At 39.8% G+C, this 27,122-nt stretch overlaps 1 protein-coding gene across 3 annotated transcripts; it reads right to left on the bottom strand.

Annotated features, from left to right (window-relative positions):
• Positions 1–107: 107 nt before the first annotated feature.
• On the bottom strand, positions 108–27,109 carry btbd8 (BTB domain containing 8). Of its 3 annotated transcripts, none has more exons than XM_017304443.2 (19): positions 27,030–27,109; positions 26,175–26,293; positions 24,192–24,371; positions 22,265–22,368; positions 21,848–21,965; positions 18,643–18,732; positions 17,744–17,824; positions 17,560–17,656; positions 16,764–16,855; positions 15,936–16,038; positions 15,333–15,515; positions 14,384–14,548; positions 12,829–12,958; positions 12,063–12,124; positions 9,048–9,588; positions 7,789–7,876; positions 6,094–6,209; positions 4,068–5,921; positions 108–1,028 (listed from the first exon to the last, which is right to left on the bottom strand). In XM_017304443.2, exons 2-19 carry the CDS (start codon positions 26,276–26,278, stop codon positions 529–531), a joined length of 4,608 nt encoding a protein of 1,535 aa, XP_017159932.1. In that variant the 5' UTR covers positions 26,279–26,293; positions 27,030–27,109; the 3' UTR covers positions 108–528. The 3 variants fall into 3 exon arrangements, with proteins under 3 accessions (XP_017159932.1, XP_008405983.1, XP_008405984.1); XM_008407761.3 differs by having other exon boundaries at positions 26,762–27,100; XM_008407762.3 differs by having other exon boundaries at positions 16,764–16,852; positions 26,762–27,100.
• Positions 27,110–27,122: the final 13 nt, after the last annotated feature.

Below are 27,122 nucleotides of genomic sequence, written 5' to 3'. Positions count from 1 at the left end.
AAAATACAAAAGTTTGACATTTATAAATTACTAAAAGAAAAAACAAGTTGAACTCAGTCTGTACCTTTCAAATAAATATTGTTCTGATAACACATGACCACTTCCTTCAATTTTTTTCCATAAACACAAACCTTTATTTTACACTTAACAGGAGCCAAAAGGCTAACATGATTTTTCTTTAAGAAACTTCAGTAAACCATATTGTAAGACTACAAAGAAAGAAAATGTCTTAAAGAAAAGACACAATTTCTTCTCGAGTCTTTTGTCTTTTATAGTTTTAAAAGAGACATCAACTGAACAGTCCAAGCTACAAAAATATCTGCATGCATACCAGCCTGCTCGTGTCAAATAGTCTTTTAAGGGTGGAATGACAAATGTGAATGGAAGTGGTGTAAAGTCCACAGATCTGCACAATCCAGGAAATGTCAGTAGACAGACGTGACATCACAAATAGCATAAATAAAGATAGTAAACATATAATTTTTAAATAAGAGGGGTCAACTGTCCAGCAGGTTATCCTCTGAGTAGTCAGTGGTGTGTTTCCAGTTCCACGATGGTCCACTCTCCCTGTGGGGAGGCGGCGTCTTCCGGAGAGAAGCTGGTCACCGTGATGCTGGTGGAGGAGTCTTCCATGGGTGAGATGAGCTCTGCCCATCGTTTGAAAGTCTCCTTCTCCGGTGACAGAAAGGCCTGTCCATCCAGGCAGTCCCGGGACAAGGACAGCGTCTGCTTGATGAGGTACTGAGCCAAGTTGAGCTCCTCGGGCACCGGGTTGATCACACCCAGGTTGGACTCGTGCTCCGACAGGAGCTGCCTGAGCAAGCTCCAGTCTCGCTCAGCAAAGTCTCTGCCATTCTCTGTGTCCCCTTTCTGTCTCTCACCATCCACCTGTTGTCTAACATCTCTGTCCTTATCCAAACAGCGCTCAAACGCTTCTCCCACGTCCATCTCATAAATGGGAGAGAGGACTTTGGATGGTCGGTGGTCATGTTTGCAGGTTTGATCCAGTCTGTCAAGACCATTGTCCCCTAAAAACAATTGACAATACTGCAAAATGATAAACTGAAACACTCTTCCACAGTTCTTACACTTTATAGATGACTTACTACACGCTAAGGAGAAACAGATAACAGATTTTACCCTTAATGCAGCTGTTTCCCTTTCAAACATGATATCAAGTAAGGATAACTCAATGTGGCAGAAGCAGTATGGTTAGATAAAAAGAAATGCTATTGCTGTGAACCACAAAGTACCAGATGATTGAGATTTATGTGAAAGGGTACGCAGTCACTTTAAAGGTAATGTACAAAGGAATGTATTTCTGAATGCATCTCTTTATCCAACTCGTAAAGCAAAAGAAGTCATGCAATGCCAGCACCAGTGAACTTTGCATTTTTTTGAGAGTTAACACTGATATGTTCTGAGGTTTGTGCACGGGTCTCTTAACAGGCAGAGCTAACGAACAAATACTGTCACAAAAATGCAACTGCAAGCTAAAGACACAAAAATGTCATGCTGCCATGTTTTCTTTTTTCTTTTTTTAAACATGTCTTCTTATTCTGAACATTCACAATATGACAAATGAATTTACCAACTCGTTAGCTGATGATGAAAACAACATATTTCACTTTTGCATTGGGATAGTACTGCAATAATGGTGCGGCAGGAGCACTTTTTGGGAATGTGGTTGGGAAAAACCAGAGACATGGCAGGACTATAACAGCTGCTCTAGACACACATTACGTACTTTAAACTGACTACTCACTTAAAATTAAATGTACTCAACAGCAAAACACTTTCCACAAGCAATAGACATCTATGTCTCTACACACACATCTACTGGGGATGACTAGAGATAATGTACAAAAAAAGACATATAAAAGGATGGCACAAGTGAAATACAAACTAAAGTGATTACATCATGCATGTGTGCCATGCAAAATAATAATCATTAAAAAAAACAAACAAAAAAAAACTACAAAGCAACAAAAACAAACAAACAAAAAAAAAACCTTGGGAATGGGTATTTCCCTTAACAGAAAAAGGGACAGCAAAGAGATGCAAACCAAAAGTTCCTCCCAAAAAATATTTTCTGAGAAGCAGTGGCAATATGGTATGTTTTTTTTTTTGTTCATACAATCATTTTTAGGCAGTGGGACTTTTGGGTTTGGAGGTCAATCTCACAAAAATCTGCTTTACAGTTGTAAAGGTGCTACATACAGTAGTTTAAAATCAACAAATCATTCTAAGATTACTATTAGATAATTTTGGTGTTATAAAAACTGTAAACAAAATTTATAGTAATAAGCCAGACTTTGGTCAGTGTTTCACCCAACAAACCTCGAGTCCTGTGGCTTGATGGTGGAAAAAAAGTGCGTAATTGAAAGAAAAAAATAATAAAAATCAGGATTTATTTATTTGAGAATTTTCTTTGATAAATTTGTGTTTTCCTAATAATAAATTTACTTATTATGTTGATGTTTCTGGAAAGAGAAGGAAAAGAAAAAAACTGCATTAACTTCTGTAGCACCTTGCTGTGCATGCTGGTATGTTGAAAAAACATGTTATTCTGGTCCAGATGTGTGGACTTCTGGGACTTTGGAGAACATCAAGTCATGTCACATCTTTAAAGTGTGTGTCGCTTTTAACAGCATCCTGTTCAGAAGAGTGCGTGTGTATTGGGATGAAAGGTGTGGAATTCACTATCGTATTTTACTTTTGTTGTGACACACACACACACACACACACACATTTTAGTTTTTTTTTTATATTTAGTATCAACTAAATGCTTAGAAATAAAATTTAAGTGGTAAGATCAAATTTATCTTACCATTGGGTAAGATGAATAAATTTACTCAATGGTAAATTTACCTTACCTTGGGTAATTTAATCAATTACCCAAACTGATCAAAATGCAGAGCAAACCCATCAGTTACATTTTCCGTTTAAAGTACCCTACATAGAGAGGTGAATAACTTTTCATCAGTACAGACATAGCCATCTTCGTAATGTTGCATATCATTTGATATTATTGTGTGTTTTGCAACATTTGAGTAGCGTCAAGTTAAATGTGCGTTATACATGTGCAAGAGTTGTTGTATTCAAATGCGGTGACAGCTTGGCTTATGTAGCAATCAAACTGTCAAATGTGTAGTGGAGTAATGTCGAAACCTTTTTTGATGTGTTGGTTGAATGCAATCAGAAATCTTTGCACATAAATAACATCTCCATATGTTTTGGGTTAATTGTGGCCTGAATATTAACTATTTTCAACTGCATTTTGTATTTCAGTTGCAATTTTTCTTAATGTAAAAAGTATTTTGTGAACAGTGTTGTTCAGACTTGATTTGATCTTAATGACAACAAAGGAAATGTAGCTACACTGATTCATAGCCAGTGCAGTTTATGAGGTCACAGTGGCATGAGCAAAAAAAAGTCAGTCGTGATTCCTTTAGTGTTGACAAACTGATTCCAAAATGCTATAAGGAGCACCACAGCCTACAACAAACAATCTATAGCTTAAAAGGTCAGATTTTTCTTCTGCTTAACGGGAATGACAGAGAGAATATTTTTTATCTTTATGTACATCAAAGTGCATTGGTTGAGCTATGTCACAGGCCTCGTCACAGTGTGGCATATGTTTTTTTTAAACATATGCGTTTCTCTTATCGGTGGGGTTAAGTTTCAGTCATTTACCACTGCCTAAATGGTTTGATAAAACATAATTTAGCTCTTTTAAAATGCAGAGATTTGGTGAATTGGTTTTATGACACCAAAAATCCAGCTTTAAATGGATATTGATGTGGCTCTGCAATGGATGGACCTGGATGAAGGCAAGATTTGAGCAATGAAAACATGAAGTGCATTTATGATTTGGAGTTTGAATAAGTTACTTCACTATTAAGTTATTTATATCCTTCTTTTCAATACTAGATAAGGTACATGTTGAAAGGAAGTCTGGGAATCGGAGCTAAGGAGAATTAATCTAGCAAGGACAAATTTGGTGACTACGGAAATTTGATGGTCTGGATTTGGGGTTTACAATGGGGCCGTAGATCATACATTACCTGATGGAGATTGTGCAGCTTGCACAGCAGAGCCCCCTGTCAGTTGAGGTTCATTTAAGTCTAGATGTAAATCTGCTTTCTTGCTCTCTGAGGTATTGGGGAGACCCTTGTTAATCCCTCCATTGTAGTGTTCAGTGTGGCGCAGATCCAGGTGGCATGGGCGCTCTTGGGGAGGGACCTCCTTAGTGTCAGTGTCCAGAACTTTATCCGACATAATATGATTGCTCTCTTCTTTGGTTGGTTCTTGGATTTCTGTGAGGAATACAGACTCCTCCTCTTTCCCATCTATGTTGAGCTTCATGGCAGTGGTTTCGGGATCGAGCGGCGGGGTGTTTGGTTTGTGACCTGAAGGACACGCAGTGGAGTCGCACTCGAAAACATCACAGGGAGTGAAAGCTTCATCCGTTTGCTGAGGTGGAGTCTGGGCACCTCCTTCCTCTGAACCTAACTCCTCACACTCGTCAACAGACAGCAGCACTGACCGGCGGAAGGTAGAGGTGGGCTGGTAGTCCGGTTGATCGTTGTTCTCCTGGTCTGGGCAGTCATCATCAAAAGCAAGGTTAACGATGCCCTGGAAGTGTGGGGAGGGTTCTGTTGTTGGCAGTGATCCATCACCTGGAATAACTTCGACTTCAGACCTTTCATCTTCCGTTTCCTCCTCTTCCTCGTCGTCATCTTCATCTTCTTCTTCCTCTGAATAGTTGGGAACACCTTTCATGCTCTCATTGGTTCTGACCTCCGTGTGCTCTACCAGAACCTCCTCTCTTTGCAACCAAGAAAGTGGACGTTGTCTAGCTCCCTCCTCTTCGCTGGTGGTCTCTGCCTCTCTGCCACGCAAACGCACCTCTACCCTCAAGCCAGCGCCGCTTTCGTACATCTTCAATTCCTCTGGGGTACTTGTATCACTGCTGCTGCGACCCAAGAAGTCAGAACAGCGCATGGTACCGCATTTGGACACCACTCTGTCGTTGGAGCAGTCATCGTCTTGCGACCCTCCGGCGTCATAGTCCTCAGAGCGGGGCTTGATGTCATCAGATGATGTGGTATGCGTGCTGCCACTCTCAGATTCGGGGCTGATTTGATGATTAATTCCACTCCAGGAGTCCTCTATGGGGGTGTCGGTACTTCCCATGCTGCCGGGGGTGCCAGCCGGACATTCTGTGTCTTTTGGGGAATTCAGCGATCGAAACTCATGCTCTGGTCCACCGTTTACATTAATAGTAATTACAGCATCTTGAAATGGCTTTGTTTTACTTTTATCCAACTGTTCACAAGCGTCTGCTTCTGCAAAGTGCACATGATGGACTTTGTTAGGTGTTGGTGTAACACTGGTCTCATCTTGGGGACTCGTTTGGATTTCTGACTCTACTTCAGTCTTCTGCACAATGTGGTCAATGCTCACTTCTGAAGGTAGGAATTTCTCTACATTCTGCCCTACTGGATGTAAACTTTGTGCTGCAGAAGGCATAAGTTGCACAAAATCCTTATGCTTCACAGTATCACCGGAGTCGTCAATTGGACTCTGCTCTGATGTTTTACCATTTACTACTTCTAATTTTTTACTTTCTGATATCTTGGAGGGAGCAGGATTGGATGGTTTGGAGGTTTTTGATGAAGCTTTTTCAGCTGATGAGTCTGGGGTATTTTTTGGCTTTGATCCAGACTTGGTAGTCGAGGAGACTTTGGCTGTTTTGGCAGTAGATTTAGCCAAGACTCCGTTCGCTGATACAGGTTTTACGGTCTTCTTTTTTGTATCACTGGTGACTTTATTGGTGCCTGAGGATTTGAGTCCATCCTTGCTATCTTCCTTCCTTGGAGAGGCTTGCTTTTTCATAGAAGTTCCAAGCTTGGAGACTAAACCAAGGAAGAAAATGTGATCTTAATATTTGGCTGATTTATTCTAAATAAATATGATTTATATTAAAAATTATTTCTTTTAATATAAAGAAAACTTATCACCCAAAACATGAATTCACTTTTACAATATTTTGACAGACAGCTGTATTAAGGAGCTTGAACAACTCACCATGATGGTCCAATGTAGTTCTTCCCTTGGTGTCTGGTTTTTCTGCTGCAGCAGACTTTTCTGCTGGACTGGTTCTGGTTTTAGCTGGATCTTTCACACTTGATTTATTGGTTGGGCTGGTAAAATAGATGAACAAGAAGCCAAAGGAACAATTTTACAACAATCCACTACAAAAACAAAACATTAGTTTTAAATGAAAACACTTTCACTCCAACTTGTATTTTACTCATGAGTCAAGGTAAATTAAGAATGGCAACTGTATTTATTTTCCCTTACATTTTTTTCACAGGTAACTCTCCATCTAATTATTAAATAGAAGGAAACAGAACAAAACCTATAAATATTTTATTCTTTTAATATATGGTTGTGGTTTCCCATTTCAGGATATAATGAAAAAAATATCCCCAGTTGGCAATGAAATTGAGAAAATATGTTCAAATGCAACTTTTAGCAATCTAAAGAGCTGAGCACTCCAAACTACTTGGAGTCCATCATTCAACAGTGTAGATTACTTAGAAGTCGAAGTCGAGCTCTACAAACCTTACAGATCTAAAGACAGTTTTTTTAAAAGACAAAGGCCAAAATCCCTCCACAGCATTACAGCAGAATCAGATAAAAGGCAGACAGTTACTTCAAATTAGAGATGCGGAAGTTTGGTTCAAAGCAATCAAAACGTTTTCCGTTCCAGCCCATTTAATCATCAATAAAATGACGGCTAGTGAAAAATATTTTTGTATCCGACATGTATCAACTTGATGACCAGCCTGAAAGATGGTGTACTTAACTGTTAACTTTGCATAGTCTAGTGCAGGATGTTTCCTTTTAGCATGCAAGAAAAAGCCAGGGTTTTAGCCACGCCAGCTTTCTGAATGACTGCCCAGTGATGCTAAATTTGAAACGGGTATTTTTAACATCTCTGAAGAGGAAACAAGAGTCTTGTCACAGCACACTGCACAGCTGTTTTTATCCTCCTGAGCACAACTTGATCCAAACATACACACATAAAAAGACGCACAAAAACTCTCGACACTGATTTAGCTTGTGTCACTCTACACCATTGTCATTTAGTACTTGTCAAGTTTTGGTCTGTTCATACCTAATATTTCCTTTTGCCAAAACATGTCTTGTACAGATCATGAGCTGGTTCCTACCTGCCTTGAACTATTTTTTTCTGCTTTTAGGCCACAATAAGAAACTATACTTCAATAACAATAATATTCTGGCAAGAGGAGGTTATCTGTTTCCTTTCAGAAATCCTACTAATGTTTCATTAGTAGCCTTTCCAGACTTTGCCTTCCAGAGTTCTGAGGCCTTTTAATGGTAATTTTAAAATGGAAACTATCGCTGCAGCTGCCAGCAGAAAAAAGAAAGCGTAACAGAAAGAGAGAGAGAGAGAAAGACAAAAAGAAACAAACTTATCTATAGTTGAAAACAGTGAAATCTAATTTCCTGACCGATAAAGAAGCCTCTAACTTGTTTCAATCAGTGGTCATAATGGCCCATAAGTGGTTCGAACAGGGATTTGAATCGCAGTCAATAAATATAGAGTGTAATAACAATTCTCTAGATTTGAGAACTGTTGTGATTACTCATCTCTATAGTTTATCAAAACACTCAAACCATAGAAGACAGGGGAATGAATTTATTTTGTTTCCAGCTATGAAATGAAAAGAAGCTGAAGCCAGTAACTCTCACCTGCCGGTCCTTGCTGTGTCGGACCTCTGAGGCTGTTTGATCAGAGGCGACTTGTTCACTGCTTTGGCCTGTGGCTTGGATTTTGTACCTAGAAAGCAGGACATGAAACACATGAACAGCTGTTAGGAATGCACTGTGCAGCAAACGATCTCATTAAAGAAAACAGGAATTATCACTAACGTTATGAGAACGAGGTGTTCTGGGATTGTGCGAACTCAAGAAAACAAAACTATTATTGTACATGTATCTCTTTTGTACGGATGTGTAATGAAGAATTATAACAGTAATTTGGTTCTGTGGTCTTATTAAACATATATCAACTAAGCAACAGAGTATTCAGGCCATACCAAGAAAAAAAAATAAAAACAATAAAGTAAAATTACAATAACAAAGTCATGCAATTACATGAATAAAGTCATAATATTAACATCTCTGAAGAGGAAACAAGAGGAATAAAGTTGAATTAATATGAAAATAAAGTTGCATTATTCTGAGGATAAAGTCATAGTAATACCAGATTAACATCATAATATGAGAATAAAGTTGAAATAATATGGGAATAAAGTCATAACAAAATAGGAATAAAAAAAATAATATTTAGAGAATGTCAGAATGAAGTCATGAGAATAAAGTTGAAATAATACGGGAATAAAGACATACTACTTTGAGAATAAAGTTATGATTCTGCCTGACTAAAGCCGTAATATTATAACTTTATTCTCGTAATTTCATTTTTTTAATTTTCTCAGCTTGGCCCCAATACTCCGTCCTGCAGATTGATCAGCTGTTAGATCAAACATTTTGGAGACAGTCAAACAGCTGAATGAACAGCCTACCATAGTGGTGATTGTATATTTGTACCAGCAGGACTGGACAGGACAGTTGGTCGTCCAGCTCCAACTCCCTCATTAAAGAGTTCAGTGGTCTGACCCTCCCCTGCCTCCCCCTTGTGTGACAGCTGTGGAAGGCTGCAACCTCTGCTGCCACCAGCAGACTGACAAAGAGCTGTATGTTGCTTTGTTTTCAGACAAATCAGCGTTCAGACATGAAATAAGCCCCTTCTTCCGAAGCTCCCTCCCAGGGACATCACAGTATTGATTACACTAATTAAACCGATGTTCCTTTCCAATTCTGGCTACAGTTTTATCTCTGGAGGCGACTCAACAACCATTCAGCTTCAGCTGCTGTTCTGCCGCTAGAGGATAATAAATCTTGGTGATGCCGATGAAACGTAAAGAAGTCAATAAAGGAGTGTAAACCTGGAATGGAGTGGCTGTCGTGCAGATTGCTGGCACAGTTTTCTGGCGAGGTAGTGGCTGATGTGGATGAAGCACCGGGATGTGCTTGGGTAGTGACGGCGCCGGCAGACTTGGTCTTTCCCGCCGAACCTTTCTGAGCCTTAGCTACAGCCGCCTGGGTTGTGGATGTGCAGCTGGGGGGGGAGGTTTTAGGTCTCGCGCCTGGGTTTGGCTTCTTTTCTTGCTCTTTTGGCCCGTGGGAGCTTCTCGAGCCATTTGCCTCAGACACTTCCTGCCTTGCCCCGGCGGCTGCCGTGCCGTTGACAACCGCTGCGCCAGCCGACGCTGTCTTCGCCTTTGTCGCCACGCTCCTGTCTTGTTTCTTTGCGTTCTTTGCTTTAGAGTTTTGGCTTTCTCCCGGCTTGCTAGCCATGCTCAGACCATCGGATTTCATGGCTGACGCGGCGCTGCGGAGGTCTGGGTTTCTGTTTTGCGGCGCCCGGTTTGTCCTGTGAACCGGAGAGCTCTCAGACTGAGATGTGGGGCATTTTACAGCCTTTGACTGCAGGATAAAAATAAATAAGAGTCATGTAACTGTATTACTGCACTAGGTCAATCAGCAGGGAATAAATACAAAAAAAAATCAGCAGTAAAGGGATAGTGGATAAAATTAGACCATCGTGTTACATTGATGTCTATTCTCAGATCTAGTCTGAGTCTTTCAAAAGGCAGCTTTCTATTTTGGCACACAGAACCTGACTTTCTACATGAACTGAGGGACATTCAGTGCTTTTAGCCACAAATTTATGATGTCTTAGCGTTTAGACAACACATCAGTTACATCCCATAAATCTGTTAACTTTCTATTTCTAGCTTTTACTATGGGGGCATCTGACACACAGTGACTAAAGAATAGCCACTCCCATGGATTACCCTGAGCTAAACCTGCCCTGGTAGCTGCAATCAGACAATATTACATTTTCCTGCTCTGTTCGTAAATCAATTATGACAACGCCTTGTCATAGTCTCTTAAAAAACTCCAGCCCTTTCTGAAATTCCGTCTTCAGGAAATCATCATAAAATGGCTCCTCTATTAACCCTTAATAATGTTTTTACCAGCGTTTCACTGACAAGTAGCTCCTATAATGAGATCAACACATGAACAGTTCCGCCAGGTGTTGCAAATTGCTGCTGGCTAGTCTGAAGGAGCTGAGTGGACGAGTCGCAGACGAGTTGCAGAGGAGTGCGGAAGCTCAAAAGTTTCTAAACTGCAGCTCTAAGGAGGAACTGTGCCTCGAAGGAGGGGCTGAGGGGGCGTTTACACGACAACGATCCAACAAAAACGGCACTTTTGTTCCGTTTTTGTTGGATCGTTTACACGATAACGTTCTAATTACGATCTGTGTTTACACAGTAACGGTACACATCGAAAACGTGTAATGCTCTTGCTGCGCCTAGTTGGTGCTAGGTTCTTTGAAACTTTGAAAGTGCGCATGTGTTTAAAAAAAAGTTGTACTTGAAGGCATGTGGATTTCCGTGAGAGAACACAATGCGTCTGATTAGGGCGCATGCAGTTGGAAAAAGTGGGATAACTTTGCCGAAAAACCTTGTTTGAGCTTTCACGGTGTCTAGCGGCCCCGGATTGGAAGCTGTTTATTGTTTTTACCTTGGAATGGCCAACAGTCTGTTATTCCTATATCAATTTGATAAAATAGGAGTTCCCGCACGTCCCATATCCGTGTCCTCTGTTACCTTTTTCAGCAGTTAAAACAGTTTTATCCATTGCTAACAAGTCGTAACCTGTTTTTCCGAGCCGCCTTCAAACGCAACATGAACGCTGAGACGCTTGCGCTGGGTTTACACCTGTGAGGCAGCGAAGGAGACCTGCTGCTGCTGCGCATGTGTGTTAGAATCATGGCAGCAACCCAGCAAAACGTAAATAACTTGGCACAGTTTTTCCCCCGAACTAACCGACTGAGTTGAGTAAAGCTGTTGGATGCAGGGATTGATAGCTAAAAGATGACTGGCTAATATCAATACAGCACGTTAAGCTTGTTAACAAGTAGCCTGTAGGCTGCTGGTGTTGTTGTCTATGTTCAGCTACGTAGACTCATTTTGCCCCCCAAAATAAGTCGATGCCCCTCCTGTTAAACTGGTCTGGAGCCAGGCTGGTCCTGGTCCGTAGTTCTCTAGATAAGAGCGCTGAACAAGCAGCCGTGTATTTTGCCACCTGGGCGGAGCGGAGCGGTGAAGAGACGCTGAGGGAACCGAATCTGATGGGGAAACAGTAACACCAGCATTGTGAGTAGTTTCTTCTTCTTCTGTGGATTGTAGGAAGCAGCTATGTTTTGCGTCATACTATGCATGAGCTGGTCTGGAACCCGTTTTCAATCTGTGCCGTTGTTAGAGAAAACATTCGGTGGTTTCGTGTAAACGCACACTACAAACGCAACAAAACTCTTCCGTTTTCCCCCGAAATCGTTGTCGTGTAAACGGGGCCTGAGTTCCAACCAGGTGTTTTGCCCAGCTAAATGGTTACCGTGGAGATTAAAAGATTCCTCAAACATGAATGAAAGAATCAAAGCAACACTCCAGGAATGTTTTTGATAAAGGAATAACATTATAACATGATGTAAAACTCAAAACTGTCGCTGCCCCTTTAAGGCTTATATATAGTTATATAGTAAAAGCATACATTCCTAGGTTTTTCTGTTGTAGAAAAGGCTGTTATATGAAAGAATCTATAAAACTAATTATCAGGGGTTGAGACATGCCTCTACATGTTGAAGTGTGCAAAAACCAGAAAAAAAGTTAGTGAGCATTAGTTGTTTTGCCCAGTTAAATAACTAATTAACTAGGTTTCATTTCTATAGATACTGGTGCCCCTCAACCTGAAGAGCTTCACTGTAGTGACAGGTTTGGGCAGTTGAAAAAAAAAAAGAAGCTTGTTTTATTTTCATTATAAAGACATTTTCAATTTATGTAAAAAAGCAAAATGAAATGTTACTTGTGTCTGATCCAAACACTGATCATTACCTGTGAGCTAGTGAACACTGGCTTTTTACCGAGTCTTCGATTGTCTCCTTTATCAATAGCCTCTGTCAGAAGGAGGAGAAAAAAAGTAACCAATGAACAAATGAGTTTTACCAAAAATATAACAACATTAACACAATATAACAACAACAATACATTATTTCACTCACATATTCACCGATTTTACATAAAAAACAAATATAGTTGATGATCTTTCATTTACATCTGGTACATTCTCTTACAAGCAAAGCTCCACATTTATTAAACATAAAGGTTCTAAATCCTGAATCCTTAGAATCTAAACACACTGCTAACAACTGTAGGAACACTGGGCCATATACCGATATCAGTCATATCAATTATTCATGCATCCCATTTCCAAATATTATTAGATCAACATGAATGAAGCGGGTTGGTAATTGCATTTGTGAAAGCTTTTAAATGTATGCAGAGCCACAACAGCAGCAGGCTAAGCTTCATCCTGTTAAAAACAAGCATGGCGCATCTGGTCCGTTTACCATGTTGATGTGCATTCATAAGCCAGTGAGCTGCACACACACTGCCACCATGTCTCATAAAAGCTCTGGCTGGATATTAAATGGGTTAGCAGCCAGCGCGCTGCTGTAATATAAGAAGCTGGAGCAGAGAGGACTTTGGAGCATTTTTATGTAAGCAGAGCCACCGGCTTTAGTAGAAGACAACAAATGAAAAGCATTCACATTCCTTCCATACACAGAGCGAGGGTTTGAGACAGAATTCCAGCCTTTACCTGCTAATATCCTCTCTTTGTGTTTGGGTGAGAGTGCCTCCCATCCCGGCGTGTGGCGAGCCGCATAAGAGGACTGAAGCAGGAAGGTCCAGAGGCGCCCGCGTAGTGTGCCGATCTCCTGCCTGAACGGCTGGCGGTGACACAGAGGAGACAGGCAGAAGAATGGAAGGGGTGCGTTGCAGCGCGGGCGAATCAGCAGCTGCTTCAAGAATGTTTCACCATGGCAACAAATACCCTCGCCTCCTCCCTCTTCTCTCTCTCTCTCTGCCTCTCTCTCTGCCCCTCCCTTGCCCTCTGCCTCTGTGGCTGAGCTCTCCTAAACAAAATCTGGGACCTCATGAGCCGATGTCCATATTCCTGTTTTCACACATGGTTCTAAAAATGGAGCTGGAGGACAAACGGGAGCCAACGCTGCTCTCTGCTGTCACAAATCTTACCAACAACACACTGCTTTCGACATTAGACACACACGGCTAGATTAGTGAGGCAGCCGGCGTACGTCACAGCGTCCCTCAGCCTAATCCATCCTGCTCTACTGTACGGGGCTTTAACTCCTGTAGCCAGGTCACTTTGTCATGGGAGCCACCTCACAAGCTTAGCTCTTGTCTTTACGTTGCTCTGCAAACAGTTTCTCTTGCTGGTTAATGGAAAACGGAGCACCTGAATCTCAATCTGAGGCTGCATGCTGTCATTGAAATCTGGAGACCAACGAATAAAATTGGGTATCATCCGTTCTGCTGGAAGACTTTGTCAAACAGCCTCTGGGCCTGCTGTTGATTGGTATGGCAGTAAAAGACAACTAAATTATGCTGTTTGAGAGTTTGATTTTCTAAAATTCATAACATCAGCAAAGGTCTAATTACCAGACCTTTGTAGATGAGATGTGATCTTATGCGAGTACCCACTGGCAATAGAAATGCTTTTTTTTAATGACAAACACAAAAAAATATTTTACATCCTTCACATTAAACTAAACATACAACATTATAATGACATAAATAAAGAAGTAATATAATGTGGAAGAGGGATCTGGAAATCATTGCAGACCCAAAACATAAACATACGCTATTGGTTTGCGTATCAAAAGAAAAGCATGCAGTGCCCAAAATGCGTCTATTCACAGCAGCAACAACAGGATTTGGATCACTCTTTAAAAACGCTACATTTTGTCAATTTTAATAAATCAATTGAGTGCAGAATTTGGTTTCCCTCAGGACCGAGACAAATTTATACTGGTCTTAAATTAGGAGTCAAAAAAAAAGAAAGAAAAATCTGTCCAGTGGCTGAAAATGCCCCACTTTAGACAATTTGACTGACTTTCAAAATAAAATCACTGCAGGATCAAAAACATTCATGCTACTAAAAATTGTTGTAAAATCTACTGAATTATGTAGGTAACCATATAATGTATCATTTATTGTCTATTCTGGATTCGTATTTATATAATTCTACAAACTAATAAAGTAAAACCTTCAAATTTAATAAGGTCGTGCTTTCTTTTAACAAACATATGTTCAATCAACGACAATCCAACTAAGAATAAGGATTAGTTTACCTCCTCTTGTTTCTGATGTTCCAGGTGAAAATCTCCATCAAAGTTATCTTCACACAGAGAGTGGACAGCAGTAAACAGATCGCAGCAGTTGTCCACAGCTACGCCCTCCCTCACCGCCAAGCACAGCTTCTTCAGCAGCGTTGGCTCTCTGGTAAACTCCTCCCTCTGCAAGTCAGTGACACACCAAGAACAAAACAGATGCAGTTTAAAAGTCTTCACATTTTTTAAGATTTTTCACATTTTGTCACATTAAAACCACTAATTTTAGGTTTCTGGTGAAGAAATGGCATCATGAGGAAGTAATAAAACATTATTCCAAAATGTAAAACTTTGAATTTAAACAGCACAGATCAATCCATTATATAAAAGAAAAAGGCCCGGCTGATATGTCTGTTGCTAGTTTGGAACTGAATGTTTACTGCAGCTCTGAGAAGGAGCTACACAATCATCCAAAAAGTAAAACAATTCAAGATAAAGTGTGTTGTGTAGGCTGGTTAGTAATATCTTCAGCCTGTGGTGTGAATTTCAAAGGTCAAACTGGTGATTGTTTGGCATTTCGGTTGAACAGATTTCACTGCACACTGTAAAAACCTGATTCAAGCAGGTTACAGGAAGCTGAAGCTGTTGTTTACTTCTGCTTCCTGCCGCTGATTGGCTGAGTTGAATAAATTAAATACAAGCGGATTTGAGTGCAGCAAAGTCGGCTTTTCAGGAAAAGCCTCTGGATAAAACGTGTTTCTACTTATTATAAAAGCACAGCTGTAAAAAAGTTTATATTTTTGTGCCGTACTTGACATTTTAAACTGTGAGAAAATAATTTTACCCTGATTAAAAATAAGTAGCTTAAAAAACAAATATGAATAATTCTTGAACTGCAGTTGGCAGCACAAATGTTCCCTGGGCCGCACGATGAGCACTCCTGGTTTAAAAGGTGTGGAGCCGTTATTACCCTGCGGAGGTCGTGGAAGGCCTGAGTATGGATCACCCTGGGCAGGTGCTGGACTATGAAGTGCAGGCCCTCTTCCTGGAGCTCCACGGCCATGGCCCTCACATGCTGGGCCCACTTCACCTCTGGGAGGCTGCCAATCAGCTGCTCTGTGCCACAGAGCAGCGTCACGGCGTTCCGTACAGTCTAAGGGAAAACATCTATAAGCTAAAGGAAAAACTCTCTAAGAACAACAAACAAAAGAGGTGAACCAAACAGCATCAGATAAAAATATATATATAAAAAAGTATTACTCCTGCCCACCCCCTGCTGATCAGAGGAGGGAATCCCCTCATAGTGATGTAATGTCAGCATGTACAAAGTCCGAACCACAGCGGGTCAGTCTTGATTCACAGACTAAAGACTAAGCCACCAATTACAAGCCACAGATCAATCTTCATCCAAGTCCTGAATTAGGCCGATGTTAATAAAAGAGAATTGAATAAAGCTCATCTCTAATCCGATCGTCGTGCTTTTTCCTTCCTGTTGAAATGGACAAGTGCTCTGTTTGGTGATATTTGGGCTTGAAAGGAACAGAGCAGATGACTGTGGGAGGAGTCCACTCACCATTGAGTCCATTATGGCCGTGATGCAGGCGCGCTGCAGCTCCGGGGACAGGAGAGAGAAGTTCCTCTCACACCAGGCTTTCACAAAATGTTCTGCTACCCACCTGAAAACGCAGAGTGGATGTAATGAAAAAGCATTTCCTGAAGCCACAGGATCTACACAGTGTGCATGTGGTTTAATTTCTGATTACATATTTTACTTTATAACTACGCATTACTTTGAGTTTATCACATAAATCAGTAATATGCTGGGATGTTTGTGGCTATAGTGTGGAAGAGAGAAAAAGAAAAGTTTGAGTGTAAAGATTTAAGGAAAGCGCTGTAAAGAGGTGGATTCTCACAATGAAAAAGATAAGTAAATTAGCCTAGAAACATTCTAAAACGTAAAAGTATTTATGTAAATTGAATTATATGACCGTTAAAAATATTAAAGCCAGATTAGAATAAAAGAAAAACATTAAAATTTAGGCTTGTAGACAAGCTGTGCTTCTCATTAAAGCAGATTGCCCCAGAACCTTGTCCTTCTCTCTTGGTTGCTTAATAAGAGAAGCATAAACCCAAAGCCTGGTTACCTAGCAACAAGATAGTGATGAAAAAGGTCTAAAAGAAGTCAATCAGCTGTAACTAGGAGTGGCAAGAATGACTCCAACTATCCAGAGTCATAAATAACTGTAATTTTTCAAAATGTTTCCATACAACATACAATCATGTAGGAATATTAGTATTCAATGTGAATTATATTCTATTTTGTATCATTATATAGCATTCAGAATGTGATAGTATTATTTTCTCATTAACAGTTGTTACTTGGTGCTGAATGCAAACTTACCTCCTACAGAGCATGTGGAGGTTTTGGAGCCCTAAGGCGTGTGTGAGCGACAAACACTCTAGAACAGTTCTCTGAACCCCGTCAACTGGCTGCTGGAAAATGGGGGGGGGGAGGGAGTAAACACCTTCCATTTAAAAAACAGATGTAAAAAAACAGATGCTTTAGTGGCAATATTTGACAAAGAAATCCTTTGCAAGTAAATATCATGCTTGTTAATGAAGAGAAACAAAGTTGATCTGTGAAAATGTAACAGTGTGAAGTGTTACAGTCAAGTTCACTTAAATCTGAATCATAAAGTTTGTTTAAAAAAAGATTTAAAAACCCAAAACCCAAAAAACCAGAAGAAAACTAGAAGTGGATGTGGACATGTTCTCTCCCAAACCAACATATTTAGTAAGTAAAGCACTAAAATATAACTGAGCCGTAGTATAAATTAACTTACAATTTTTACAGCAAAATAAGTGCATGCAGTGGTGAAGGGCTGCTGGTATGCAAAATTTCATAGTTTATTATATTTAAGGTGGCATCCATTCCAATGCATCCTGCCAACAATATAAAGTATTTGAATGGTTTTATGGACTTTTACTGTCCTTTACATCAACTCCTGATCAAGATGATCGACAGAAAAGAAATGGAGCAGATAAAAAGAGGTGGGTCAATCATAGTTTACAACAGGTTAGTAATTTGATGTTTGTAAATTAAATGACTCAGAATTTCTAAGTTTTATTGAAAATTAAAGACAAAACCCCTTACTGTTAGCAGACTGCCTGCAGTAACATACAGATGCTTCTCTAACCTTGGGGAAGAAGCGGCAGTAGTCTCGGGTAAAAATCATCTCCACCAGGTCTTTGAGACCCTCCAGACCCAACATGTCTGCAGCTATGGTAACCTGACTGTGTGGTAGAGAGATCGCATTCAGGTTAGCCTGTTTTCTCATCGTGTGCAGTGATTACTGAACCCCATACTCAGACACACGGTACCTGGCGTTGGCTCCGCTGGGCAAATCCATGACAGCTCCGTACATAAACTGGAGCAAGATTTCCATCTCATCTGGTCCCAAGCTGAAAAGGTTGACATCAATAAACATTTTAAAAAACTGCAAAAATCCTTGTTCAATTTTCAGGCCTGGATTTTAGATGCATAAATTTAAGACATTTTAAAATTGCAGAGACACCCTCAGTTCAGATGTCTCAATTGGATTTTAATGTTACAGTTGTTCAGGAGAAGAAAACAAAGAGTTCAACTCATTATTTTGTACACCATTGCAAAATAAAGGTAATCATCAATAATTTTGTTTTTGATTTTGTTAAAGTTTGTACACTTCTGCAAACAAGTTGTTGCACCTTTTTAAATATAGTTTCCAAGAACAGATGTGTTTGTTTTAGACGCTGAATACTACAAAGAACATTTTGTGGTTATATGTGGAGAAACTTGCATTTACACCACAAAAACAGTTCTGCTAAGAGCTGCTTAAACATCGCCCTGACTCCGGTAAATACAATCATACATTATCCAGCACTTAATGCACGAGACGGCAGCCTGAGGGTGAAGGAAAAGGCTTCCCCAGCGAATCAACGCAATCGCTCTCCAATCTGACAGCCGCGTCTTCCTCTGTTACCCTTAGATCAGCGATGCACGGACAAATGACACTCACTTTACGTCATGGAGGAGTTAAAAAAAAAAAAAAAAGTGTGGAGGCAGAGATGGTGTGGGTGTTAACAGTGGCTCTTCAGCATCTTCGGAAGGCTATACATTTATGCATCTTAAACAAGAGCCGTTGTTGGTAGAAATCCAAACACCATCAAAGACCTTATTAGTAGCATCCTATAAGTACTTGGGTTTGCAAGGTAAAACGTTGAGATTTGAGGTGAAGTCTTACCCATGCAGAGTGATGCATTGTCTGGAGCTCTCCATCCAACTCCCACTGAGCATAGCACGGAAATACTGAGAACGTGCACACAGGATCGCCCTAGAAAACCAGTGAAGCAGAATTTTTTCTTTTAATGCACATGCCATATGCTTAGAATGGTTTATTTCTGCTCTATAATTCATTTTACTTACATGCTTTATTAAAGATGGTGTTTGAAACTTTTTGCATATGTACTCCCAATTATCTACACCATCGAATCATCCTCATACAGCTTTAGTAAAGGACTGAAATATCTATTGAATGAAGTTTAGTGAAGGGACAGAGAGAACTTTAGCTCTGCTGCCATGGCAATCACAGCTGCAGAGCAACCAGAGCGTGGCCCAGCTTCTCTGTGACGAGCACAGGAGTCAAGAGAAAACTGTCTCCATGGTTACTAGTTGCAACTTCTACCTTTGAATCACTGAATGACCACCCACTGTTGAGTGGGGCAGCACATGCTGCACCTCTGCTGCTGTACGTTACATAATGTAGAAAGGGCTCAGTCAACATAACATAAGGCTTCAACATGACACCATAATGTAAAGGTGTACAGTAGCTCTTAATACAGAATCACCTACTGCATAAAGGAATTATATTGTGAAATTTCTATTCACTTATTGATACTTTAAAGAGAAATTCTGCGATATAACTGTGGATTTACCTCTTTCACTCAATCATGAATAGCCTCACCTGCTAGGCAATGTAGAATACAACGTTTTGTATGTGGTAGGGGTTGCACCGATTAGTCGACTAGTCGATTCTTTTCTCTGCAATGACTTTTTTCTGGGCCAGTTGACTAGTTGCAATCACGTGACAAAACAGATTTTTCCAAGGAAATGAAAGAAGGTGGGACTAGGTGAGTTTGTCAGAAAGCTCAAATTGTATAAAAATGTAAATAATTTAACAAAGACAAACTGTAAATTACAGCATAGGCTACCGCAATAGGGGCGTTAACCCTATTGCGGGGTTGACGCCCCTATTGCGCTAACCATGTGGTTAGCGAGGCCCCCCTCATATAAAGACTTCAGCCCACGGTAGTCAGGAGTCCGACTCCCATCCTCCATTCGCTGGGCCCAGGCCTCTCTCCCCCGCTCTCACTGCCCCCTTACAGTCAGATTGCTGTCAAATAAACTAGTGCCGAAAAAATCCTTAAAAATAAAAAAATAAAAAACTACCGGAGTAACGTGCGACAACGCGTCATGATGTCAGGCTTTTTTATCCCCCCAACTGATCAGCGTCACCCTGTGTGTTGAAGTTTTTAACCTGGCAGCTTTGCGGTCTTATAAAGATATGGTTTGACTACATCTAGAAACTAAGTCCAAGGTCTGAGGGTCTGATAGAGGCGATCTCTGCCGCCGTCTGCATGTCGGTTCAGAGAGCCGCTGCTGAGTCAGCAGAGCTTCCTGCTGCGCATCGGGCGGAGGAGCAGCAGGTGGTTTTGTTGAATTCAACTGTAACCAAACGGGATCCATTCATAATAAGTTTGGTTTGTGGTGTTCCAAAAGTCAAAAGATAATTTGACTCCTATACGAGTAGCTATCCAGAGATCATCAGGATCAGCCGGTGTTTGGAAAAAAAAAAAAAAAGTCAGACCTGACTTTGTGCAACGAACTTTTCTCTGCTGCTCACAAAGAATGATCTGTTCGTTGCTCTTTTAATTCTGCATAATAGACTTAGTAAAAGCGGGAGAAGGGGAGGGGTGGGGCGTCAATATTTGCCGTGAAAATAGTTGATAAAGCATCCAAATAGTTGTGAAGTTTTTTTGCGCTTACGTCACTATGAACATTATCGACCTTAAAAAAAATATGTAGTCGTTCAACCCCTAGTATGTGGTTGGAATGTGCAAATATGTCAAAATTGATAAAAATGTTCTAGTTTGCTCACATTTACCATAACCTCCAAACTCTGAGCCCTGCCAAAGCATTCACAACTCTTGATTTTTTTAGACAGGTCAGAAACTCTATAAAGGGGTTTTATGTGATAAAGTTATTAATTTTGTTTATTTTACTTTATATCTGAAAGTGTTTGCAGAAGGAACACAAACACCTGTCCCTGCAGCCCTTATGTCCAGGTTTCCACTTTCAGAAAACGTTTTGCTTTGGTACGCAGGCATGAGCCTTGGCTTCAGCCTAACTATGGGTAAAGTAGTATTGTTTTTGATTTATGTGTTTAATGTTGATAATTTACCAAAATTAAGTGAAACTGAATTGAACTTTTGCCTTCTGCCATCAGAATAGTTTTCCCCTGTAGTTAGAGCTACTTTTGCTAGGTTTAAATTAAAACATGTCCATGTGTTACAATGGCCCAGCCAAAGTCTGAACTTGAATCCAATTAAAAATCTGAGGCAAAAATTTAAAATATATGCCAATAACAGCTACTCAGCTCGAGTACTATATACTGCAGTATATAGTATTGAAATTATTCCATGTCTAGATGTACAATGCTGGTAGAGTAACACCCAATTAGACAACAACAAAGGACTAACAACTTGTTGACTAACAAAAATGTTAGTCAACAAGGCTAATTGCCCATATGCTTCTGACATAAATAGAACTAACCTCAGCATTTTTGTTACTTTTAGCTTTTACACTGCTGTTTGCATACTAGATGGAGTACATTACTGGAGGTCAACATGCTATTGATAGCTCATATTTTACTAACAGCATTTTAGCTAACTCTGGACATTTTCATGACATGCAACAAAGACAGACTCTTTTGTTTTAAGCTGTTTAAGCTTTGATGCTCAAACTTGAGGCCCACAGAACCGAAGTCAGCATCAGAACCCCTCATTTGAATCTGAATATGCTAAATGAGAAAGGTTGCTTTTAAATTTCTTCAGAAATGTTCTAGATTCCTTTCCCACTTCTATTCAACTATTCACTAGTTCTAATACTGGAGGTTTGTCTTGTGAGAATACCATCAAACTATATGAATATTAAAGGCTTCAAGTTCTGTATATTTTGTAAATTAGTAACTGAGTTCAAAGCAGAATTTAATATTACGTATTTAGTGATAAATTCATTTCAACACAAACTTTAAGAAACAATTTGGGATCTAAAATAGCTCCTTTACTGAGCAAAGTCATAAGATTTTCCATCGTGAGAAAAGATTCAGGGTGTATGAATACTTTTCAAAGAAACTGTAGTCTAGTGGATAGCTACTAAAGTAGCTCTACCTGTGGCAGGAGAAGACCTGCTCAGCCACCTGGATGGTGATGTCGCACTGTTCTCCCCTTTTGTACAGATCCAGCAAGTCAGCACTGAGGCCTGAGGCTGGCTCAAGAACAAACACACCTGGACAGAAGCAGAGATTTATAATAAGGAAGAACCAAAACATCTTACGTGAACTTTAATCTGCTCTGGATACCTTATGTGACTGATTATACAATGTAAACTTAGAGAATAAAGACAAAGCAGGGTCTAAATCTGCAGGAACTTCTTGTAATTAGCAGGAACAGCAACAAAGGCCCAAAAGGGATTAGCTCTTAAGTAGATTATGACTAAGAAAACATAATGTGAGAAAAGTGGATAGAGGTGGGCAGCTTAGTGGTCACATGATCCAGAATAAACCCTCCACGTGTTGATCTGTTTACCTGAGTCAGTGGAACTGTGAGGATCTGCTTGGTTTGCAGTGCTGCTCTCTGCGTTGCGGTTTGCTTCAGCTGTTCGCATGCTCTGCTCTGCTGTGTACACTTGCCTGTGGGCAAGACTCTGAAAGTTAATTAAAATGGAACCTTTTGTGCGTTTCCAAGCTACAGTATCATCTGACACAAAATGACTTCTGCCACCACAGGACTGAGTAGTATTTTCACCCTGTGGGCAGAGATGTTTATCTTAATCAGTGACATAAACCTTCTCAAAAACAATGTATATTCTATATTTTGCCTGGTATACTACCTTGACCACATGGGATCTGAGAGGCAGTGTTGTATTCATTTCTCTAATTGGTTAACATCTGTTTTCCTAAAATGCATTTAACTGGCAGGCTCAGGCAGAAAGGGGTTGAGGTTTTAAATGAATCACTTCCCCTGGTGGAGAAAACTAAGTATTACACTTCCTGTTATCGTAGATGAGCTGCAGCTTCTCTGCATTAAAGGAAGTCGGTTGATGTGGGAGATATTACAGTGCATGTAAAAAGCTTTTATGTTCATCAGTAGTATGAACGCCATAGCAATAATGAGCTTTAAAGATACATGTGAACCACATTTTATTTCAGGATGGAACATGTCTACAACCACCAGTCTTAGTGATGCTTCAAAACAAGAACTGGGTGAAAAGGTTTGAACATAAGATCAAAATTATACATAGATTCTCACTAATATTTAGAGAAATGTTCATCGGGGAGTTGCAGGGAATCCATCAATAAGCCTTAGGCAGGATTCTGATTGGACATATATCCACTCTTTTTATCGCTAATGCTAGAGTTCGATTCATTTAGCTCTGAAAAACGATCCATACTTCAGAGTATGGATCGTTACGATACTCTAGCATAGAGTATCGTAATGCCACCTCACTCATGCAGACCTTAGTCTGCTTTAACCTTTCCAAAACCAGTTTCAAGATGTGTTTGGGATCCTGTTGGAACATCCTGTTACATTCAAGTTTAAATCATCTAGAAGCAGAGTTGAGGTGAAACTGAAGAATATACATGTAGTTTATTTTGTCCAGTCCACAGGAACCACTGGCACTGAAGCAGTTCAGAACTTGGTTGTTCCGGCAGGACAAGGATCATAAAAAGATTTTATAACTCTTTTGAAAATCAACATTAAGCTTCTGGAATTGTTCAAACCTCAACTCTAATAAAATGAAATGGACTGTGCACATTAGCTAGCTCTCTCCAATGAAACCCACCAATTTCAATGAATCTGGATCAGATTAAAACTTCAGAAGGAAACTCACTTGCCTAAATGAAATAATTATACTTTTATATTCATTCTGAAGAACGCCCTACTCTCAGTCTGCAATGTTTGCACTGGCATTCAGTGCAAACATCAAAAGTTCACATGTGAGTATGAGCAGCCCTAATGTGGTGTAGGAGCCCATGACTGCTGTAAGAATCGGTCTTTGCTTTCCCAGCAGCAGCTGCTTTTTAAGGATGAGCATATATAGTTAGCAGAGAAACCTGAGAAACATATTGACAATTTGCTGCTTGTCCCTGAAGGATCAAACCTCTCAATGAGAAAGCTGAAACCTTTCAAGTATGAGTCACAAACAGAAAATTCTCAGTGGTATTATGAATTCATCTAAACGACTCGACTCACAGATTGTTAAAGCTCATTCATAGCAGCATCACAACCGAGACGTTAAATGAGGCTGCTTTCAGAGAAGTCGACTCAACTTTTCTGTAATAGCACAATTATGGAGGTATTTTTGGTATTTGTTGAGGTTCATAATATATGTAAATGAACTTCTGTAAGACACCCACTGGAAGTTTAGTGCCAAAAGAAATGCAGATCTGAGGCTTTAAGTGATGCTGTTCTGTGAAGTAAACCAGGAAACAGAAGAGAACTCAGAGTCTACCTGAGGAAATCCTTCAGTGCTGGCAGATCATAACCTGGCAGATGGATGATGATGGGATCTTTATGCGTCTGTCCTTGTAGGAGATGAGGAGCTCTGGCCAGCAGCACGGCTCTGTGAGCTCGGACTGAACCAGAACCCGCATACAGGGAGACATCTGCCTCAAGTTCCTCCTGCAGCAACCTGGAGAGAGAGAGAGCAGTTATTCTCCAGGTTTCTGCCGCAGACTGTAAAATCATAGCAACAAATACACAGACATTAAAACCAAGAATAAATAGAAATTAAACATTTTACACATTTTCTCAGAATTCCATATCATCACCTTCAGTCATATTTTGCCACGTGATTTTGGCAAAAAGAAAAACAAAACTTTTTACCTAAATATTTTTTACTTAGTAAACCTTTTACCTACATCATTATTTTAGGAAAGTGACAGCATAGGGGAGCAGCGATTGCAGTTTTTTGTCCAATCACGAACGGATCTTTAATAAATTTGCTGAAAATAGTGAGAAAGTTGCTGAGTTGGCAACAGTGGGGTGACTATTGTTACCTGCAAACATGCAGACATGACCTGCTGGGCCGGTCTGTCAGTCAGCTCTCCCTTTATAGACGCAGATAAGATCGGTTTTACATGTAAGTATTAACCGATGGGCAATCTCTATGGAATTCCATACTTTGCCTGACTTAAATATCCAGAGTGGTCAGCCATGTTTACACATTTAAAATCTAAATACAAACCTTCCCTGTAAAATCAGAGCACAGTGGTGCAGTTGTAAATATGGAACCAGGAAAAAAAAGATTAAAACACCAACTTCATGGGTTGATGGGTGAATGAAAAAAATCAAAAGTAAAGAAACTTTTTGATACTCTATTTTAGAGGGTCAGAAAAAAAACAATTCTACAAAGAATCAATTTCTAGTCCTGGGAATTCTGAATCAATTCAAAAAGCTCAAAATTGAGTCTGCTTAATTTTTTGTACAAATAATATTTTGAATAATTATTTTTGTTTAATAAAAAGCCAGGCAGCTAAGCTAACCGAATACTGGTCATTGAGTTACAGGATTTGATGCACACGACTAGTTTTGTAAATATAAACTGATGGAATTTGATACAGTATTTGACTTTGTCTTTCTCCCTTGTTACTCACATTTTTAAACAGAATATCCAGACAGATTAGAAAAATTGGTTTCCGAATTATAAGCTATTTCTGAATTGAATCGTAACCCTAAAAATCAGAATCAAATTGAATCACTAGACACTTAAAGTTTTACATCTCCTCTCTATCTTTGTTTTTTTTCTGCTTATCCAGTCCCAGGAGATACATTGATCAAATTCCCATACTTTTCAAGCCTCATCATAATTCCTGTCTGGAGCTTTAAACATATATCCGATGGCCTGTTTTTCCACTTCAGGACTTTGGAACACACAAGTCCTGAGGCGGTCCACTTTTTCTTTACCATCATCATATCTCATCCCACCACTACGACTGATCTGGGTGACCCAGAAAACAGTCCGCGTCGGCCAAGTGTGCACTCATAGATCAAATGTCGGTGTCACATTTGTTCTGCAGCTCCAATCACAGTGAAGAAACAAAAACCTGACAGGCTACTCTTGTTAAAAGAGGATTCCCATCCCATGTCGCTTGTATCAATGTGACCAATTAGCTAATTAAAAAGAAGTTTGCTTATAGAAGAAATTTCTTGTTAGCTCGATGTGTTGATATCTTCTTCATATGGCTTCACTTTAAGAGTTAGGCTCACAGCTACCCCTCTTTAATTTTTCTCACATTTATATTATTCAAAATAGAATTTTAAAATATATTTTGCAATATAATTTTACAAAAATTAAAGTATACTCAACCACAAGAATGTCTGTGTATTTTATCTGGAATTCTGAGCCAAAACAAAGAGGTGCAATAACTGTGAAGTGTGAGACAAACAATACATGATTTTTTTCAATGCCTGTGCAATTATAGGTAAATATTACCTGTTGAGGTCTGCAGACAAAGCAGATGATAAACATCTCTTCAGCTGCTCTTTGTATTTGCTCTCTTTGGCCTGGAATTCTCTTGCAGCTTCAGTGTTGATCATGGCTCAAGAAATTCTCTAAAAGATAAACATATAATATAATTCACCATGTAAGACAGCTTGCTGTGTGATTTGAGAAGGGAACCAAGTTGCAAATAATGGCATGGATAATATAAACAGTTGGGAGAAAAACATATTCACTCATAAACCATACTATATTATCTTACTGACTGCAGATGTAAATCATGTCTCTGTGTATAATATAGATATTTCTGCAGGTTGTGTTTTTCGCCGAACTGACCGAAGAGGCGCTGTTTCGCAAGTTAGTGGTAACAAGAGGTAGCGGCTACAAGAACCAAAATTATTTGACAAAGATAAGATAATTTTCACGGCACATTCATAACGTAAATAAGGGCGTAAATTATTTTAAAATATAAAGCGCTCAGTTAATAGATAAAATAAACAGGGGGAGTTAAAAGCCCAGCAGTTATTTAACCGTGTACGAATTAAAACCAACAAAACCACATAAACGTACAGGAAACATACCTGAGCTGTCAGAGTGTGCCTGTTCTGTCTCCGTTAGCTTCCGTCTGTGCTTCACCAAATACACTGGACATCTCTTATCTTCCTTTCAAAGCTAGCATGCTAGCGCTAGCTAAGACTGGCTACCGTTAACGGTGTATGTGATTAAACGTGAACTTCGAATGGCTCGTGACAAAAACAGACCAGCACAAATAATATTCCGTGTTTTTTCCGTTTGGCAGCATTTGTATATATTCACGTAGCGACATTACAAAGGTGCTGACCCACTGACCGATGTTGTTGACATCATTACTGCACGCTGCTCCCCGCCCACGGCACACGGTTTGACAAATAACCAAGGAGCGGCCGAACCAGGAAGCATTCT

This window comes from Poecilia reticulata, chromosome 4 (assembly GCF_904066995.2).
Source record: "Poecilia reticulata chromosome 4, P_reticulata-male-v2, whole genome shotgun sequence".
NCBI classification, from domain to species: Eukaryota; Metazoa; Chordata; class Actinopteri; order Cyprinodontiformes; family Poeciliidae; genus Poecilia; species Poecilia reticulata.
The sequence above is the reverse complement of the archived record's forward strand: the minus strand, read 5'-3'. Positions and strand labels throughout refer to the sequence as shown.

Excerpts from the sequence above, each read along its gene's own strand:
- btbd8 (XM_017304443.2), bottom strand. The coding sequence starts at position 26,278 with ATGATCAACACTGAAGCTGCAAGAGAATTCCAGGCCAAAGAGAGCAAA. Across the intron at positions 16,039-16,763 it reads CTCCACATGCTCTGTAGGAG|GTGGGTAGCAGAACATTTTG; the intron begins GTAAGTTTGCAT and ends CTGCGTTTTCAG. Across the intron at positions 6,210-7,788 it reads GACACAGCAAGGACCGGCAG|CCCAACCAATAAATCAAGTG; the intron begins GTGAGAGTTACT and ends CTATTTTACCAG.